Genomic DNA, 20,763 nt, shown 5'->3' with positions numbered 1-20,763 from the left:
TCTCTCTTGCTACAACTCTGCTATTGTTTATTGAGAGCTTTCTATGCACAAGGCACAGTTAATTGATTAGCTAGTACTTCACTGAGTTTCAGTAAATATCTGCACTAAAATAATATTTGAAAAGATGGGTATTACATGATAGGAATAATATGAAACACCTCAAAAGCAATGAGTAAACTTGGGCCAAATTATGTGGCCTTGGAGTCAAGTTCAGATGTAGGATGATCTGAAACCCTATTGCAGAGAATAGAAATCACTAAGTTTAGTTTTGAAACAGCAATGTTTCCCTAACTGGCACCTACAATGAGCACCCAAGCTATGACCTTATATTTATACCAGGATTATCATTTGTTGACAATAGTGCATAGTGCTTGTGACTTGCCTTGGTATATTTGGTCCTCAGAAAACTTTTTTATACTCTAGAACAGATACCATACACTGTTGTAGAGAAAAAGAGAGCACAGCACTGAGAATCTACGGCTCACAGGGGGAGGGGTCAGATCTAGAGTCAAGCTTCTCAAGCTATGTTAGTCCCTCCAGCCCTGACACAGGAAACTAGGTATTCTGCCATAGCTGACTGACATAAAGTTTGTATTTAGAAGACAAAAGTGAAATTAACCAAATGAAAATATTAAATAACCGGAAGCTCTACTATGCAGATGTGGTAATAGCATAAACAAAATTTGGCAAACTTGATATTTTATACAATGCCATTGGTATTTTCTCTTAATGTAAATTTCACTGGCTAAATTATATGCTTGTCTCATTACCCAAAATATTCAATTCCAGTGGTAAGCAGTGTTTTAACGTCCTTCATTTAACGTTTTTGAGTTTTCATAAAAATTGATAATATAAGCTTTGCTTTTTCTCCAGTGGAGATCTTGGAGACATTGACTTTTTCTTAGATATTTTTCTTTGTTGTAATTAGCCTATCATGTTAGAGAGAAGCATTGTATTTATATCAAAGAGAACATATTTCTGTAAAGATTCATGAGCAGAGCTCTGAAGTAACAGAAACAGAGATCACTTTAAGAATCAACCTCTGCCCCAGTCCCCTTCTCTGGCACCGTCCTTGCACTGGCTTCCTTTCTGATCCATACCTTCTGCTTTTCGATAGGTTTTTGCTTATGTGGAGGTTTTCATGGACGTGTGGGCCCGATTACAGCCACTTAGCAAATCGCAGTTCCTTCAGCCTGCACCTTCTTCTCTCTAGAGTCTCAATGCAAGATTCCTAAAGATAGAATTTTGTTGTACAGTACAGTTTTCTGCAATGGGGCATTCGATATTAAAAACTGCAAGCAAACAATTATGATACTGCATCTGACAAATTCTGTAATTCCTCCTGTCCACAACAGAAAAACCAGTCAGTGGTCTCCCACCAATTTTCTCACCAGCATCTCCCACATCCCCCAGACACAGACCCCATTTCCTTCTCTGCCTTACAACCTATAGGTCTTTTCCACTAAAAAGGTCTGTGGATCAGACATCTAAATATATCCTATATATTTCTAATCTTACCCGTCTGAACTCCCAAAACCATAGTCAAGCTATCACTACCCCTTCCCTAAATAATTATCAGCAGCCATTTAACTGATACACATATCCTGAAAATATATATTTCACGTAAGAGCTAGCATGATTTTTGGACTACTTAAGCCAGATCACATCACACCCTGAACTTAAGCACCAAAACTCATTTCATCTGTAATAAAACTGAAGCACCTCCGAGATTCATGAACCTTGCCTGACCCAGTGCACGGCTTACTCTGCTCTAACTGACAATGTTCATGCCCCTACATTTTCCTTTTAGTTCCTTTTTCATTCCATCGCTTCCCATCCTCTCCCTGCTGCTCCATCTCCATGAACTTTCCAGTCATGTGTTATCCTTCCTGCCATTCAGCTCTCAAGTCTCCCCCCTCCCCCATTTCCCTTCATTTCACTATGTAATTTTATTGCATCTATTGCAAGGACAATAATCCTGGCCTTTTGTTTCTTTATTTATTGCCCCTCTCCACTGCCCTTTACAGCAAGGAGACACAGTAAGGGCCCAGCCTGGGACTTCAACACTGGAACTTCAGCACCAAGAACAGCTCCCAGTACAGCACATTGAAAGCACCAGGTGAATGAATGGATGAGGCTCTTTTTGTGCCAGAAGTTATTTATAAGCCACCAACTGATGAATGCCTAGCCCCACATCTAATTAGAAATGAGGCCCCCAGGATGCGAATGTGGGTCCAAGCATGAGCTGGATCTGCAGCGTAGGGCAAACTTCTCCCCCTCTGACTGCACAGTTGGCAGTGTTTTCTGACCAAGACAGTGAATGGATGTGGGCTCAAAAAAGGTCAGCGTTCCTCCAGGATGCCTGCCAATGTACAGTAAGACTTTGGAAGAAGAGCTGAGTGGGCTCTCTTCACCACTGACGGTATCTCTCTTCCAGAAAGTATTATAGAAAGAGGCATTGACACAAATTGAGGTGACTTTTAAAGCTACAGAGACACAGTCATCTGGCACCAGTGATGAACCAAGTTGAGAAGGCACAACCACATTTTCATTTTATCCACCACAGTGTAAGATATTTACATTTATTTTTTATGGCACTCTTTGTTCCAACTTGGAATACTGATGCTGTGCATTTTTATCTGCATAATGCAACCATTAAACTTTATCTTTCTTTACAGAACAATTGCTCGAGAGAAAGTCTGAATTCTCTCTCTAAAGACCATAATAATCAGAATAATAATTTTAGATTTGGAACTGTTAGGGTTCATGTCAGTCTAGGACTGTTTACAGCAACACAAAAACTCATATTTAATGGCATTTTATTTGTAGCATTCACTCTTCCTGGACGACGGCTGTGAGGACTTACAAAAAAATCAAAGAAATCAATCTTTTCTCATTCTGGCAAGCCATATACCTAATCTAGATAAAAATAACACCAAATTCTTGAAGTGCACTCCAAAGGCAGATTCGTTCACAACATATTTTTAGCTGTGAGGGAACAGAGATCTATACACCCCTAAAGCCATTCCAGTGCCAAGACTTAAAGCATGCTCTTAAGATGAACACCACAAAGTAAATTAAATTGATCTATGAATCCTCAAAATGTTGCCTTACATTGTGTACATACAGTTTGCTAATTCAGGCAATTTGTTATAGACTTCTCTGTCAGCACAGATTAGCAGGGCCATATACTAACTATCTGCAGTATGTCTCTCTATGATGGTCATATCAAGTAATGACTGCAGGACCATGAATGTAAATCCCAGCGTGATGATAGTCTCACTGTAAGTCCCAGACTGCCAGTCTAACTTCTGAGTTCCAGATTTACTAATGTCAGTCTGTTCTTTAAAAGAATGATAACCATGAAAAGAGAGCCTACCCCCCCCCCCTTCTCAAGGCCTACATTTTCAAGTGGAGTGCTGACACCATATTGAAAGGTTGCAATTAGCAAATCTCATAGGTGTCCATTGGAAAATGAATAATAATATAGATATAGCTCCTAAGAAAACATTGACATGGAGGTGAGGAGATGACTCAGTGGGTAAAATTCGTCCAACGAATGCACGAGATCCTCAGCACACATGGCAAAAACACACATAAAGTCAGATAAAGCAGGACATGTCTGTAATCCCTGCACTTTCACAACAACATGGGAGACAGACCTGTAGCTTCCCAGAAGCTCAAAGGCCAGCTACCTGAAGTACACAGCACAGAAGAAAAGACCCTGTCTGAATAAAAAAAATGCTAGGAATACAAATGATTAATAATTAGATAATAGTGCATTCAGCCATACTACCAAATAAGTGTACTTACAGGGTTCTTTAGAGAGAACAATATAAGTGAACAGGCAAATTTACAGTTTTCTATTAGGCATACAAGCACTATGACTTAATGCAGAATTGAGCAAAAGTTATAAAAAGTATAAAATATGCATTTTTTGTAATGATTTCAGCTCAGAAGTGAAATTAGAGAAAATCTTGGTGGTAGACTTTTCTGTAATAGTAAAAAAAGAAAGCAACCAAAATGTGCATTGATAGGCAACTTGCTCTGTTCGCTGTGTTATAGATTTGTGAAAATGATGGTCTAGTTGTGAGCCAGCATAGATGGTAGATGTGCATGTGAAAAGACACTTGGAAATAAGCAACTATTACTTTGCAATAGTATAATTATAACAAAATTGTTTGGCATAAATTGAGTGTACAAAGAGGAAGCGTGGAGATACCTTGGTGATTTCCTCTGAGAAGTGCTTAGGAGGCTGCAATGCTCTATGTAGTATATCCAGAGTCCTTGTTCAGGAATTTTTGGGTAGTGTTAGGTTCACAGTAAAGAGAGAGTGTAAAATGATGTCCCATTTCTTCTTTATTCACACAAAGCAAGACTCTTCCATGTTTTCAGCATCCTACAGTGAAGTGGCGTATCTGTTACACTTGCACTGATATGTCACATGGGGTCCATAGCTTATAAACTAGAGCTTACTCTTCAGTTTTGACAGTTGGTCATCTTGGACAAATACACCTCAAGACATGTGTACACCACACAATGTATTTTCCACTGTCTTCAGTATCCTTGGGGCTGAGATGATGGCTCAGAACAAAATTCACAAGCATGAGGAACCCACATTAATAATGCTGGTCATTGTAGTGCAGGTTTGTAATCCTGGCATTAGAGGAAGCAGAGACAGGTACTCTGGGTCTATGCTGGGCATAATCCTGATGAGGAAGAAGGAGAGACAAGCACCCTGGGATTTACTGACCAGCCAGCCTAGCCTAATAGCTGAGCTCCAGGCCAAAGAGAGATAATGACCAAAAAATAATGAGGGAGCACCTGAGTAAGGATACTGGAGATTGCTTTCCAGCTTCCATACACCTGTGAGAGAGAGAGAGAGAGAGAGAGAGAGAGAGAGAGAGAGAGAGAGAGAGAGAGAGAGAGAGAGAGAGAGAGAGCGCGAGAAATGATATCCCTTCTACATTTACTAAAATGAAACCCACGTGTAGAGACTTTGGTGTACTATTCATAGCTAAGTTTGGAGGGGGTCTCAACTCTAGACTTAGAATGGCTTCTCTCGTATCTCAGTGCTAAGCTTAAGGGACTTTATAATTAAAGGTTCTCTACAATCAAAGATGCTCATGTTCCTGCATTACAGTTGGGGGTTCTCTCAACTTATGCTTGTTTCCATATAATATCCATGCCTTTACCAGAGAAAAGAGAATATGCAACAGCATTATATCTTGCAAAGTATTTAGTCTTAGAAAACTTTCATTTATGTCACTCCTTAAGACCCAGTCTCTAATTGACATCGCCCACTCCAGTACAGAATCTTTCATAATGCATCATACACAGCTCAGTCATCCCTACCAACAACAGCTCATTCATTTCCAGCCATCCACAGAAAGGGAAAGGGCAATCAGTTCACCCCATACTGGAATTGTTTTTCCTCCACAATTTCTTGCTTGACCCAAGAAATCAAGTAGAAAATAAATGCCAGCATTTCTTAGTCCTGTGGAACTCAGTGGTTCTGAGCCATTCCCCAGTCCTCCTGGAATGCACCACCTGTCTGGTGAGTACAATAGACTGTAAACTTGGAAGCAATGTAGGAAGCATTCGGGGGGATTTGCCAGCTGGTGACATCTCTTAATAATGCACTGGTGACCAATAATGTAATCTTTGAATGTTCTGGGTGAGCTAAACACATCTGTTCAAAGCTTGCTTCTGTGCTTATTAACTATGTGAATTTGGGCTAGATGTTCATCCCTATGAGTATCAGCTCCATACACTGCAAATACAATTCAGAGTGGCCACATCATGGTAACATCATTGGTATAAAGGTTATGATATGTGGAATTGCTTTGTACCGCTCATAGAAGGCAGTAAAATGATTCAAGTACCATCTCTTTGTTAATAATGGTGATTAAGATGATTCATCATTATTCCATGTTATCAGAAAGAATTAAATGTGATGCTAAACAACTTCATTATGACACCAAGCATCTACTGGTTGTATGGTTTCAAGGAAAGTTTGTATCTGAATACTAGTTCATGAAAAGGAAGTAGAGATAATAAATGCTCTGATTCTTATGGTGCTTTTGTGACATCATGGAACAATGACCATATTAATGACCAATAATTATGCAGTTGTATATAGAGAACTGCATAAAATAAAAGGATTTACATACCTCCTCTTTTTGACTTTACCCTCAAATTGAGTTGAGCTAGTAGGTAATAGGCAGCTAGCTCTTTGGTCTTTGCTAAGGGACATGCTCAAAAGCTTATGGTGGGAGTGAGAAGTTAATAGTTGTAGTTTGTCTATTACTCCAACATCTAAATTACTATTTGATTTCCTGTCCATTTTTAGGTTCCTCTTTATTCTAATGGTGATATATTAGCTGACTTTGGAATGATAAAACACAATAATGTTCACTGGCTTATTCATGATATTCTTTTATATCATGATCATGTTAAATATATTAAGTTGGGTGTTTGCATAAAATCTGTTTTTAAATCAATCCATATTAATGTAAAGTCTGAGGCTTTGACTAGCAGAAGCTGTACCTCCACCTCTTTAGGTGAACAACTCCCTCAGATATGAAGTCCCCAAGACTGAAACTGAGAGTAGAACTGAAGTCCAGGACCTCTGAGTTATTAAGTGGGTTCTGGAAAAGGAGCTGGGAATATGAAAGTTAGTTCCTCGTGTGAGATTTCTCAGTACTGATGCCTTTACGTTTCGGCTGTGGCAGCTGTGCATACACTAAGCAGTCATCTTGAATGCAAGTCTCCTCTACCTATGACAGAGCAGGCTGTGAAAAACCTAGTTCATTCTTTCAGAGATGAAGTGGGGTCATGGAAAAAGGGAACACAGGTACTATGCTCAATTACACTAGCTTCACATTGCTGTGTGACTTTTAGAAGGACATAAAATTTTAGCCTCTTTTTCTGCAGATGATAAGGTAAAAGAGATTCAGATTGAAGAGCCTATGAAGCAGGTGCTTATATTTTCAAGAGATATGATACAGCATACAGATATGTGTGTGATGGTTGCTTCCTCTGATTTTTATTGAACCTTGTAGCTATTGTAGCTAACTTCCTTTGTTGTTTTATAAACATCTCAAACTCCCATGCCCTCACCTATTCTAGAAAGAACAAAATTGTAAAAGAAACTAGTCCTTATTTTTAAAACTTCGAACGAAGGTGTTCTGATTAGTTTTATGTTAACCAGACACAAACATCCTGTAGACAATGAAGTAGAGATTGATGCAGAGACTCTGCCTCTTCATGTGTTTCTTTGCATGCCCTACTGGTATCTTAGATGTGCTCCCACCTAATTGGCTTACAGTGATGTCAACCACTGGAAGGCTCTAGTGGCAGCCTGGAGGTCAGGAGCAATGCAAAGCCTGGGGTTTTGTCCCTGTCTCTTCAGGAGCATTCCTAAAGATGGTTTCATTTCCCTCTGTATCTCCCCTTTCTTGAAGGCTTCTGTTACTGTAGAAACAGATTCTACCAAGCAAATCCTATCCTGTGTACAGGCTATGACTATGACTACTGTGACTACTGCTGCCTTTTTATATGAGTCTTGTCTAGAGGTCACTAATTTTTAAGGACAGATATTAAGTAGTCTAGTTTTTATACTTCAAGAAGCAAAATTGAGGATAGCTGAGGGCTGTTTAGCAGATGTCTGAGTTTCTTTTTCTCTGCTGTGTTAAAATAGAAGCAGCCTAAGGGGAAGGGTTGTTTTGGGTCACAGTTCAAGGCTACAGTTCATTATGTGCCAGAAGTCAAACTGACAGGAATTTAAAACAGCTGGTGACATTGCTTCTGCAACCAAGAAGCATCAAGTCATGGATTCTAATGTTTGGCTCACTTCCTTCATTTATACAGTGCAGAATCCCAGTCAGGGAATAATGCCACCTGCAATGTGTGGATCTTCCTACCCCAGTTTGTCTGATTAAGATAATCTCTGGCAATAGTCCTCAGAGGCTAACATTCCAGACAAGCCCTCCTTTTGTGCCCTAAGGTTTATCTCTTAGGTGATTACATTACAAACAGCATTATAAAAGTACAAGCCATTCTCAGACAGTACATAATATTAAAAGAAGTGTGGGGGGGGGAATGGATTCTGCTCTTAGGTCTTAATTTTTCAAGGTCTGCTTTAGCCTTAGAGGTAGCAATGGCATCTCTAGCTGTTAGTTTCTGGATGCTTAAAGATTCCAATATTGATTGTCATCATTTGAATATACAATGTTCTATATGGGAACCTGTACTGACAGTTAGGTACCCCCATGTGGGTTTAAAGAAATGCTGTAACCTCAAGGAGGTGGATCCAGCTGAAGGCAGAGTCACTGGGGATGCACCTGTGCTGCTCCAGTCTCTTCATCTTCCACAGAGTTCCGCTAGGCTAGACCACCTTCAGCTTTACCTAGGGCCCAAAAGAATGGGGCCAGCTGGCCAAAGACTGAACTATAAACCCAATTGAATGATCCCTCCTGTAAGTTGGTCTCTGACATATTTTAGTTAAGCCCATCTGTGGAGCACACTGATCAAAAAATTTCTGCAAGTTAGTTCCCTATATTGAACTTTTCAAAACTAGGCTATGTAAAGTGAGTACTCTTTTCCAGAATGAACTCTGATGGATAAAGTTCAAAACCATAACCCATAGTGTATACTTTTTTATACTTCATAAATTTCTCAGTGCTTTTAGCTCTTCAGAAATGCATTCACACATACGTCTCGATGGAACTGTGCGTCTTCATCATTCACTACAAATCAGTTGGCTACCTGTGGGTGCTTTCAAGTGCTAAAGCTGTCTGCCAGTGCTGAAGATTTAGGGACCCTAAGAGGGTTCCACAAACTGATACTAGGAAAAAAAAACACTTGAAATACTGAATAATTTTCCCCATGTGGGCCAATACAACTAGCAACAGTAATGGGAAAAGTTGATAAACAGTCTACTTTGCAGACTCACATTACCATCAAGAGAGAAAGACAATGCAGGGACAAGCTCTAGCCAGCCTCCCCCTTTCACTGCCTCCTCCATAATCACTTCTTCCTCACTGCTCTTGACTCTAGCTTCGCCATCAGTTCTGCCATTTTCCCACAGCCAGACGCACTCATTGCTCAGATCCTTGACCCCATTTCAATCAGTATAAAAACCCAAATTTTAACCAGTCTCTGCCTCTGTCATTATTTTTTATCATTTGCCTCCCAATCAAGCAAGCACTGTCTCCTTGCTAGTTCTCAGCCCCTTTCCACATTAGACATCAAGCCTCTTGACTCCTGCACATTACTTACCACACACTATGTGCTCCAGCTCTTTTCAAAGAGCTCCCTCATACCTTTAGGGTCTGTGCTCAGACATAATTATATCCGCAATCACATCTGACAAGTTTCCTCTGTGACTATGAAAGTCTGGGGTCTGTTCCTGCTCACCTCTGTGTTTCATTCAGTCTTCCTTATGGAACAGCACATGTTATCCCACTGTCTAGTACACTCTTCTCTCATCTGGGCTGCCACAAACACCTCTTACAGGTTTTTCTCCACCACTCTATTGAAGTACCTATCACATGGGCCACTCAGTCCACACCAGTGCTTATTCATAATTGTGTGTAATTCTCATTTTCTTTATAAAATATAATTATAGAAGTATATGTATGTATTTGTCCATGCACATGTTATACTCCTACACATATTTATATTCTTTCTGCTTGCACTAGTTGGAAAGTTTACAAGAGAGGGGGCCACATCTACTTTACTAAGCAAGTAGATATATAATTACTGGGGTTTATAATCTCTCAATAAATGCATATTGATGTAATGAATGCATAATACAGGATGGGGCATTTACAACTCTAGACTAAGGACTGTAATGTCTCACTAAGATAGTGAAGGCTGTTGGATGCTCACCTAGATTTCTTTAATAAAATGGTTTCTATGGTAACATTACAAAGCAATACCTTTTTAATTCTAGCAGTCAGCCTCTGACTGGTGGCTTTCCTCACATTCAAGCAGTAGAAGACCTTCAGGCCTAGCTTTGGACCAGTGACCAACAGAAATGTTTAGATCATCACCGATGGACGATCACCTGTGTGATTTAAGTCCCGGTGAGATGTGTTCTCCACAGTATTCCATAATCTCAGGTACCTGAGTTGCCTGTAGTGGTAACTTGTTTATCTCTTGTCTTGTGTCCTCCTTCTCTTAGGAATTTTCAGTGGCTTTTTGCCAAGAAATCTATGTGCATTTAAATATTTGTCTCACTGTGTGTTATAGAAATGTAAACCAAGACCGCCCAGATTTTCCACCTTGGACTTTAGACCTTGACTTTCTCTCAACTTCTAATCTTCTAAATTGTCTGGGCCTGGCAGGACCAACTCTTTATTATAAAAATTTCAGTTTAAGATGCAGTGTTAAAATGAGGTATTATAAACTGGAAATTTCTGAAACTTTACCCAAAAGGGGTGAAAATATGAGAAATCATGACAAAGTGATTATTGTAGAGACAGCATTTCATGAACACAAAATGGAAAATATTATATCACTTTCTATTTGTATTTCCCCGATTGGCTCAATAGCAGAAAGAGAGAAATAATTTATCTCTGCTTCTGGGTAAGAATAATAGTAAAAGAATCTCCTTCCACATCGGTTCTGGCAGAACTGGTAACCTCATGGGAAGGCCCAGATTCAACAGCTCTCCTGTTTAGGCAAACGTACTCAAAAGTTCCAGAAGAGAGATGAGGAACCAGAAAGCAAGGGTAAACTCATTTAGAGGGAAGAGATCCTGGTCAGCCAGTGATGATGAAGTCTTTTCATTAATGGAATGTTTCATTCTTGAATTTTCAAAATTCAGCTCAGGTTGAATCTTCCTCTTCTGCCCTTAGTGATGCTAAGTAATTTCCCCAATAGAATGTTAATGTGACAGCTTTTTCCATTCTGCCAGGGTGGGAGGGCTTCAGAAGAAAAACTAAGGTTCTATAGTAAGCCCTCCTAAGAACACTGGAGCAGTAAAAACAAGGTAATTAATGTGTGATGGTTAAATTTGTATATCTTCTAACATTTTTGCGAGTATCAAGAGAGAAGGTGGAGGAAGCTCTCGTTCTAGGAAAACTATAGTCTCAAGATTGTTGTTGCTTAAGTCATCTTTCTGCTCTCTACCTAATTCCCAGGTACTTTGATTTGTTGATGAACGGAGAATAGTATCCCAGAAGAAAACATACCAAGCATTGGGTCTTGTTTAAGCATTCGGCAGGTATGGCTCACTCAACACTGGGGCAACACTGTGAAACAGATACCACTGTCTGTTCAACAGAAAAGTTGTACAGGGTTTTCTTTCATTATGATGAGGATAAAAAGATGGCAGAGTTCATGGTGGTTGGGACATGACCAAGTCCCTGTGTAATTGTGAACTAAAACCATCTTCCACTCTCTAAGCTGCCAGTATTTGGTCACAGTGACACACAGGTAACAAAAATGTATATTCTGAGATGAAGATTTGCAGCAACTTATTTTTGGAGGAGTTACTTCTAAAGACAGAAAAAGAGCAATGCTCTGGTGGGACAAGGCAAGAAAGAAGGTGATCAAAGCTGTGCTGATGATTAAGTTTTCAATAAAAGTCAAGCTGTCCTGCTGGGCATCTCTTAGAAAATCTATGGAACAGAACATGCCTTATTGTCCTTCAGCATAGGGGTACCACTCACAGTCGTTGCTGGATGAGGGCTGCTGCAGGAAACGTTGAATCCTTGTGTTTCTTTCCTGGCATGCCAGGCAAATTCCAGTAAATAGAGGGAAGTCCTTAAGTGTGGGATTTCACTCACCTCAAAGTACAGCCAGGCATGAGAAAGGGACAGGCTAAATACATGGCAAATACAGTTTCTATTCCAACAATCAAGGAGAAAACAAACACAAAGCATCACATACAAGGTGCTGCGTGTTTTCAGGGAATATCTTACACATCTTTAAATACAGTGTTTTTAATGGCTGTCTAGCATTTTACCTTATGGATGGTCTACATTTATAAACTGTCTTTTTCTAATTTGTCCATTTCCCTACCTTACCCCTACCACAGCCCCTGAAACTCACAACTACTTCATGCTGCATTTATGTATTAGCTCATTTTTCTAGTGGGTGCTCTTCATATATATTAAGCATTAAAGTAAACAGCCTTGCATTACACATCAGAGTATTAAGGATCTGCTAAGAATATGAGATCCAGAGCCCCACTCATTGCCTCCAGTGCCAAGCACGTTCCACTCCGCAGTAACACACTGCAGGAGGTAAAACACAGCTTAGCATCATTTGTCTGCTTTGACTACAGGCAAAACTAAAGGTCAGGGGAAAGGTGTTTTAGTTCTATAGTAAAATGATGCATTATTGAAAGGAAATCCTCTCTGCTAGCAGTATAAGCAAAAGTGTGCACATATAGTGGTGTAGAGAAACTACACTTCTTTTTGGAATATTCAGTAGAAACAGCACTTGAGTCTTTTGAAATTTGCCTAGAATTTTCTAATTGACATTATGTTATTAACTGAAGTCCATGTCTGACAACCTGCTAAGTGGGTCCTTCTGATTTGACATCCATAAAATAGCTTTTTTTTTTCCAGTCCAAAGACTTGAGGCTTGAGTTTACATTTTCCTTGTGTGTGTAAATACACCAAACAGAAGGTACTAAAGGCTGTCATCTTAATTCAAGGGCTTATTGAGTTTTACATAAACATAACAACCTGTATAAATTCTTGCTTATTCTTGAAAATGTTCTCAACAGGAGAAGGGCATGGCATTTCACAGTATTCAAATGTGGTGCTGAAATTGCAAGCTAAATGCTTCTTCTAGATGGAAGTTGCTGGAACAGCAGAGCAAGGTATGAGCAGATGAGAAGTAAGTGAGGCCAAACTTACTGTCTTCCTTTACCAAGAACAAGGAAGTCTCCATTGCTCCTGGGAGACCTGGAGTCAACAGGGGTTAATTCAGATGGTGCACTATATTTCAGTAGTTATAGTTTAGGCCATTTGTCTGGAAGGGAGAGAATGGAGGTGAGGAGGTGTCTCAGATCCTTTCTTCCCTGCTTCAATGATTTAACTGCTTTGCATATAAACTCCTGAATAAGATGGTGTTTGATAGAAAATTCTGGGTTAAAAAAATAACAGTGTTGAACATTTTTCTTTCAGATCTTCAGTAACTTTATTACTAATGAAGAGATTGCTATCATTAAAAGGGGAGAGGACCCCACCATCTTTACTTAGTTTCACAAGATGCCCTTCACTGGGCCAATTGCATGACTCTGCTGTCTTGGAAAGAAATGGAGAAGCCCAATTTGGAAACTGTTTGCCTGACAAGTCTTCTCATATCTCCCAGGCAGACAGGAGTGGAATCCCTTCCTCTCCATCTCACCTGAGCTCACTTTCTGGATTTTCACTCTGATGGCTCTCTTAATTGTGTCTCTCTAGCTTGAGGGTAAGACTAGGAATCCAAATGCCTAATGTGTTTATTAGGTAGTTGTCAGACCTTAAAAGGTTAACCTTCAAGTTACCCATTCCTACTAGCTACAGATCATTGCTGAAGCAACGCAGACATTATGAGCCCAGGAATAATGTTGAACATCTCAGTACCACCGCCTGGCCACTGGCAATTCTTAGCTGGATCTCTAGATCCTAGATTATGAACATTGGTCAATGAACAGGTATTAGTTTGATCTTTCTCAACTAGAAGTTCATACAGAACTTCCAGAAGACTTAGCATCTTCACACTCTTCTTATAAATTGTGCACAGCACAAATATGAATTGTGAATGCCCAGGGAGAAAAGCTTAACAATTCTGAGCTTGATATTCTCTTGTAAGTTAGGAGACTATTTGAGTCTGCCTGGGGTGGGGGGTGGCGAAGGGGGCATCTGAAAATGGCATTCAGTTCTACTCTTTGAAGCCTTCAGAATGTTGGTACAAACATCACTTGTCTTTCCCTGAGTATGATGAATACAGGCACTTTTGTTTTAGACTAGGAAATGTTTATGGGGCAAATGTATTTTAAATATATGTACATTCCACAATTTGTGAATTGTCTGATACTTAATAGGGAGAAAAAGAATTTCAATGGGGAATACATTTGGGAAACAGCGAGCTTCCTGGTGACTCAAAGTGTACATGAGAAAGATGAAGTATTACAGAAGATGTCTTGAGTCTGTTTCATCATACTCCCAGATTTTTTCTCCTATTTTTTCTTTTTTTTCCCTGCTTCCTCCTCTTCCTTTTTCTTCATTCACTTTTCTTCCCTTTAGTGACAGTCTTATAGGGGTTCATGGAAATGTTTCTGAAAAATACGGTGCTTGCTTGCTTACAAAAAGCTGTAGAGGTTGATTTAGGCTTTCTTTGTAATTATAGTGCTAGTGTCAGGCCCATAGAAGCTAATGTTAAAGTGAAATGAACAAGAGCATGTGCTGCTATCACACCAAAGCACTGTTGAAAGTTGCCTCCTCCTCTGTGATGGCTATTTATGTTTGACTACAAATGGAATGAACTGTAATCCAGAAATGGAGGGCACATGCTTTTTTTGTTCCAGACCTTGAGCCATAATGGGCATAAAAAACGTAGACCCTGGAAACATAGTACAAACCTTTAATCCCAAGAGACTCTCTGAGTTCAAGGCCACCCTGGGACAGAATACATTACAAATTCAGGTGTGCTGGTACACACTTTGATCTGGGCCATACCTTCTTCTGGACGCCTGCGTAAGGGCAGTGGAAGAAGGAAGATTCGTTCTTCTTCATCTGACTTACTTGCCAGCACATCTGTCAGACTGAGCAACTACTAGATTCTTGGATGTCCCATTCATAGCTGTCCATTGTTGGGTTAATTGGACTGCAGACTGTAGGTCATTACAATAAATTCCCTTAACATACAGAGACATTCTATAAGTTCTGTGACTCTAAAGAACCCTGACTAATATACCCTCAGAGTTCATTGATGTTAATTACTTGGGAGTTTTACAGGAATAAACAATTTTAAAATTGAATGAAGTTAGTCTATATTGGGTATCTGGATGAGAGCCACAGCTCTGAGGCTGGGAAGAAGCTCTGAAGGCATCTGGCCATCATTTTGTAGGCATCAAACAGTCACTGAGGTGACAAAGATTTATTAATTTAATTGGAACAATAGAGATGTGAATTTATTTCAAGCAAGGTGGGCTCAAGCTCTTGGTAGCAGAGAGAGTGTAAGGAAAAAAAAAAAAAAAAAAAGAACTTGTCCTTAAGTGTCCCAGGATATAACTGATAACAGTCACAAAACTTCTCTCCTAGTATCACTGTGATGAGTTCAGGTGGGTATTCACCTAACAGCATTTATCTGCTCGCAGATACATTATTAGATATCAATATCATTAAACACATTACCAGCCAGAATTGCATAGTCAATATAAAGTCATAGGTAACCCTCAAATCTAGAGAGAATGTAAGACATCTTAACATTATAGAAAGTAATTGTGTAAATTGAGTCACTCTATTGATAGCCCCACACTGAGCCTTAACGGGAGGATTTAGTTTTGGAGGACAGTCAATACTGAATTGAAGATATAGTTAGTAGATCTGCCCAGTGCAGAGTAATGGGTAAAAACTCTTGCAAGGACAGTTTGTGGCTTCCAACAGAATTTCTTTTTACCCAGCCTATATTTTTCTACCAGAAATCAAAGAAGGAAGAAAGCCTCATGCCTTGAGTCTGAGGAGCACGATTGCCATTTCTTACCTGAATGGGTAAGCAAATGCTATGTCAATGCTGAGGTTACTTTCTGTCTTGTTGACGCAGTCCACACTCAGCCGCAGGCCTCCTGAATAGCCGCCACATGTTGCAAATGCAAAGATTGCAAAAAGCTGTGGGAAACAAAACAGACAAGAAAATGCAGCTATTAGGATGATGTGAATCCAAAAGGAAGCCCTAATCCAGAGCGCGGTGTGGAAGGAGGTTGCCTCACAGTAACATCAGCTGTATGTCCTATTGACCTGGAGAAGGATTAACACTAGAATCACAGCGAGCTTGGAGGGGTTCCAAAGAACAGACCAGTGAGTAGGAGAAATGCTGCTTGGTCAGGGAACAATAATGACAGTGTGACATAAAATGCCATGCCTCACAGAAGTGATGGCAGAATTCCATAGACAAAAAACTGGAAGTTACCCCACGGATGCCTACAGACAGGTGTTCCCCCCCTTTTTCATATATACTTGGGTGTATTTTTTTTAATAAATGTGGTTTTTCTTTTGGAATGGCGTAGGTTGCTTTTTGAACCATGGCTTCAGAAGTCTAGAGCCAGGATACCGGAGATCAAGTAAGGAAGAGTCCCCATTTACAGAATGTGAGTTCAGGGTTTTTTTTTTTTTTTTTTTTTTTTTTTTGCCTCAAGTCCCTACAGATGGTTATGTCTCTGTGTTGGCTGCTGTTTCTAAATTAAGTATTGGCAGATTCAATGTTATGAGTTAATGCCATACCCTTTCTGATGGAAATAAGGGTCTATATGGAAGAGACACCCCAAAATAGAAGCATGAATAAATAGAAATCTTCTAGACAGAATAAATGTTAACCAAGGTATGCTGGGTAGGGAAAAGGTCTCCTAACAGGAGAAGTAAGGCAGTGTTATACTTGTTTATTTCATCGTCCACCTAAATTTAAAAGAATTTCTTACTCATGTCCAAAGACAACCATGCCAATGCACTCTAAACTAACCCATACTGAATGCTTCTAATTTATTTTAGTAATAAGAACACTAGTACACTTTGCACAGTGAGGGAAGCTATGTGTGTTTTAAGTTCAGGGCTTGTAGGACATTTTATTAGGTACCTTACTTAATATCACCATGCCTTGGTTTCCCCATCAATAAAACAGTGTTGAGGATAATCCCGTAAGGTATTTTGCTCTTTGTGATAGGAACCAGATAATCATGGAGGGGGAAACTGCTGGCATCTGTCATCGGTGTGGTGTCTGTCCCGAAAGTTTAAAATGTGGATGAGTGCTATCTACCAGATGCATCATTGGTGGAAAACACCTTAAGAATTGTCTTCCTCCATTGCATAGTTAGCATTTATAGAAAAAGACTGATTAATGGGAATAATACAGTGTAAAACCTTCAAAAGGTAAGCAATACTTTGGCAGCCATTTTTGCATAAGTGTTAATTTGATTGGTTTTTAAGATCAGTATTTTAAACTGTGAAACAATATATTAGGCATTCTGGAAGTAAATGGATTCACACCTGTTAGACCTGTGGAGTAAATAGAAAGGGTCCTGCTACAGTGTGGATATGCAGTACGTGCTAATGAATATTATTATTATTGTAAATAGTGGGTATGGTTACAGGTTGTTTCAGATTATAAAGTAGGAAATTCAGACTGAAAACATCACTTCACACACGTCTCAGCTCTAGTAAACTAACAGCTATGCAGTCAAAAGAAAATCTGCTTTTACGTCTTGTCTCTTTGCTTTCCAGCTTTCCCAGGCTCAGGGATTGATGGGTATTTAGCAGCCACTCCAGCCTACTTTCTAGTTCCACATGATGCTCAGTCAGTGCTCAGGGTTCAGAGAAGTGTCACTGCCTCCTTCCCATCAGCTCTGAGTGTTGACAGGAACCAGAAAGAAGTAGTTTTAGTTGCTCAGTGCTTGCATCTAGATGTCATCTCATGATCGGACTATCCCACATTCTTGTAGCATGTGACAATGGAGGATTTGGTGAGACTTCTTACAAAGACTGGAGTTGTGGGGTCGAAACCATTGTGGAGATAGACCTTTCATTCCTTACAGTTTCTCACCTATAAAACTCTTAACATGTGTGCTGCTCTTTCTTTGTGACCTGAAGGTCGAAGTGTGTGTGTGTGTGTGTGTGTGTGTGTGTGTGTGTGTGTGTGTGTGTGTGTGCTTGTGTGTGAAGATTATTATCTCTATATTGAATATATTACAGAATAGCATAATCATGTCAAAAAGTTGAATTTAAAAATTCCTTAAGGACCTTATAGTGTAGCTGAATAGCACAAGAACAACTCTTGTTACTTTCTGTACTTAAAAACTTCAAAAAAGTACTTAAAATAAAGCTTTTGTGCTAATCTTATAATGAGTAAGTGCTTTATGTACAGCTAAGACTTTTTAGAAGGATATTATTGTTACCAATAGTTAATGAGCTTAAGATGGAGTGATGATTATTCTTTAGCTTGTTAGAAAAACTAAAGAAGGAGAAGTTAGACTATTGAGGCCATGTGTATCATTACTTTTCCTTTAGTGCAAACACAAGACATCATACTCTAGTTAAGTATGATTATAGCTATTTGGTTACATTTCTTATTCCCTGCTGTCCTCACCGAAGAAGGGAAATCACACTGTATGACTGATATAAAACTCATGTGTTAGGCAAGGATTAAATAGAACATTGGGAGAGTCAGATCCTGCTGTGTGAATAACTTATTGTAAGAATGGGTAATTCCATACTTACAAAAGTGAAATCAACTCAGTCAGAATATACCATCTAAGAAATTAGGAAACATCAAAACTGTGAAGAGAGAGGACTGAAGGCTCTTGGTCTGGGAGGAGTTAGAATTCTCTGATGTTGTAGAGCAAGGTGTGGTGGCTTTTTTTCTAGGGTTACATCTAAGTCCTTTACCCTGGGTGGCACAACAAAGGACACCTGACTTTGAGCCCATTTCCTTGCTAGTAGACTCCAATCAAACCCCGCCCCACCGCTTTTCTAAACATCAGTTCTTGGAAAGCCAAGACTAACCCACTGATTCATTCAACAGGCACATATGGGATATTTACTATGTACTATTGTTGAAGTGCAGAGGTAGTTATGTCAGAAAAAAAAAAGACCAAGTCTCTGCCCATCTTTACAGATAATTGCAAACTGTGTCTCATGCTTGGAGAAGGAAGTAGGATAGAAAGTTATACCTAAGGATTCCGCGTTAAGCCAATATCTGGAAAAGAAATGAGAGGAGGGAAGACAAAAATTGGGAAAGAAAAGGTTTTTAGTAAAAGGGACAGATGCAAGGAGAAAAAATTCGACAAGTTCATGAGGCCATCGAATCACTTCAATGGTGAAAAGGTGAGAACAATAATAGTCTCACGGGGTTGCTGAGGATACTAAGCCATAGGCTCATAGCCCCCAACAAATGTTAAAACCCACTCATTTCCCTCCTTCTTCTATTGTTACACATGCTATTCACCTCACGCTGCTCAGGAAACTGAGACTGGAGAGGAAAGTCTGCTCGCCTCACCTCACCAACAGGAGAGTGGAGGTAAGCATCAGGATGTCCTGACTCCTCAGACAGCATGACAGGCAGTGTCAGAATTGTGCAGGAAGCAATGTGTTTGCCATGAGAGTAAACAGTCAACCTGTTCAGAAACACATCCTGAGAGCAACTTGGTTTTCTCCAGTATTCTCGTAATTGTATCACATACAACTATCTCACTAACAAAAGAGAACAGGCCTTATATACCTTCTCTTTTCCCTATTATCCATATCCCTTCATGTCTGTCTTGCTCTGTCTTTCTGTCTCTGTCTCTCTGTCTCTGTCTCTCTTTCTTTCTCCATCTCTCTCTCCCTCTTGTCCTTTCTTTCTTTCCATTTTATCCCTCAGATGAATAGGTTGAAGAATTTAGAAGGAGGGCTTTGGAAGATGCAAAAGTCTCCCTAGCTTGACAACTAAAGCTGTAAAGCCACATACATTAGCACAAGAAAGGTTGTTCTGAGGATGCTCAGCTCTATGAAACAACATTTCACAACCCAGACAAGATCCTCTCCTGGAAAGTAGAAAAGATAAATGACCAAAATGCATCAAGGGGGAACCTAAAACCTGGGATTGGGACCTACAATAACCAAGGAGAGATTAATTGGGAAGGGATGGAGTGACCTTGGAGAGGTTGTGTGTGAGTAGAACCTGAGCAATCATTTCAACTGGTGTGGCTCTGAAAGGGCTGAAAGCAAAGAAGAATGAGGACCCAGTGTTCACAGATGCTTGCATATACACAACTAGTGTGTGTTAGTTACTCACACTCTGTGTTCTACACATCCACCCTCAACCAACTCAGTGCTTGTTCTCCCAAAGTGCAGTGCACTGGCTTATCTTTCTAGGCAACTGAAGGTGTGACCTGGGACAAAGTTCATTTAAACATCCAAGTAGCATTATAAAATCTTTGTGTTCCCATTTTTCATGGAAATCCCAGATCTCAAAACAGAAAGCTAATTCTAAGATAATCATTTTCCTGACTACTGGCCTAATCATTCACCTCCTCTGAATGAAGGAGAGCAAATTAAGTCTCCTAAAATGAATTCTCATTTTGTTTCTGTCTGGGATGATCAATGGCTCTGGTCTCAATCTCATGGTTGAATCTGTGAACCATATATAGCAGAAGTGACACTGTGGCACAGAGTGACACCAACTTCCCTCTCAATGGAGGACACACAGCTCTTTCTTGGGAGTGCAGAGACTCTACAAGGAATATTATGCAACAATGCTATTAACCTTTAGTTTATTTGGAAAGTCACAGTTGAAAGCAATATTTTGAAAGAATATAAAATATGGAGCTAATTAGTGGTTTTTGTAAAGTGTCAGCATAACCAAGAAAAGGCTTTCTCCTCAAAGTCTGGTATACAACCTCAGACATGAAAGATACTTGGAAATAAATGGGTGGGAGTAGGAAGAATGGCAGGAAGGAGAAGGGAAATATTGCTGCTCATGTCATTAACAGGCTTTGCTTACCAATAATCAGATCCTTCAGTGGTGAAAATGTGATCTACTGTGTGCACATATTCATGTATAAACATT

At 39.7% G+C, this 20,763-nt stretch overlaps 1 protein-coding gene across 1 annotated transcript in view; it reads right to left on the bottom strand.

Annotated features, from left to right (window-relative positions):
* Positions 1-20,763, bottom strand: part of SYNPR (synaptoporin) — a gene marked incomplete at both ends in the record, with an annotated part of 318,051 nt that overhangs the window by 103,412 nt on the left and 193,876 nt on the right. Inside the window, one exon of the mRNA XM_080925959.1 lies at positions 15,712-15,836. Coding sequence (XP_080782085.1) covers positions 15,712-15,836 — 125 coding nt within the window. The remainder of the gene's footprint in view (positions 1-15,711; positions 15,837-20,763) is intronic.

The sequence above is a fragment of the Micromys minutus genome, assembly GCF_963924665.1.
Source record: "Micromys minutus genome assembly, chromosome: 12".
Lineage (NCBI taxonomy): Eukaryota > Metazoa > Chordata > Mammalia > Rodentia > Muridae > Micromys > Micromys minutus.
This window is presented reverse-complemented; position numbering and strand designations above follow the sequence as displayed.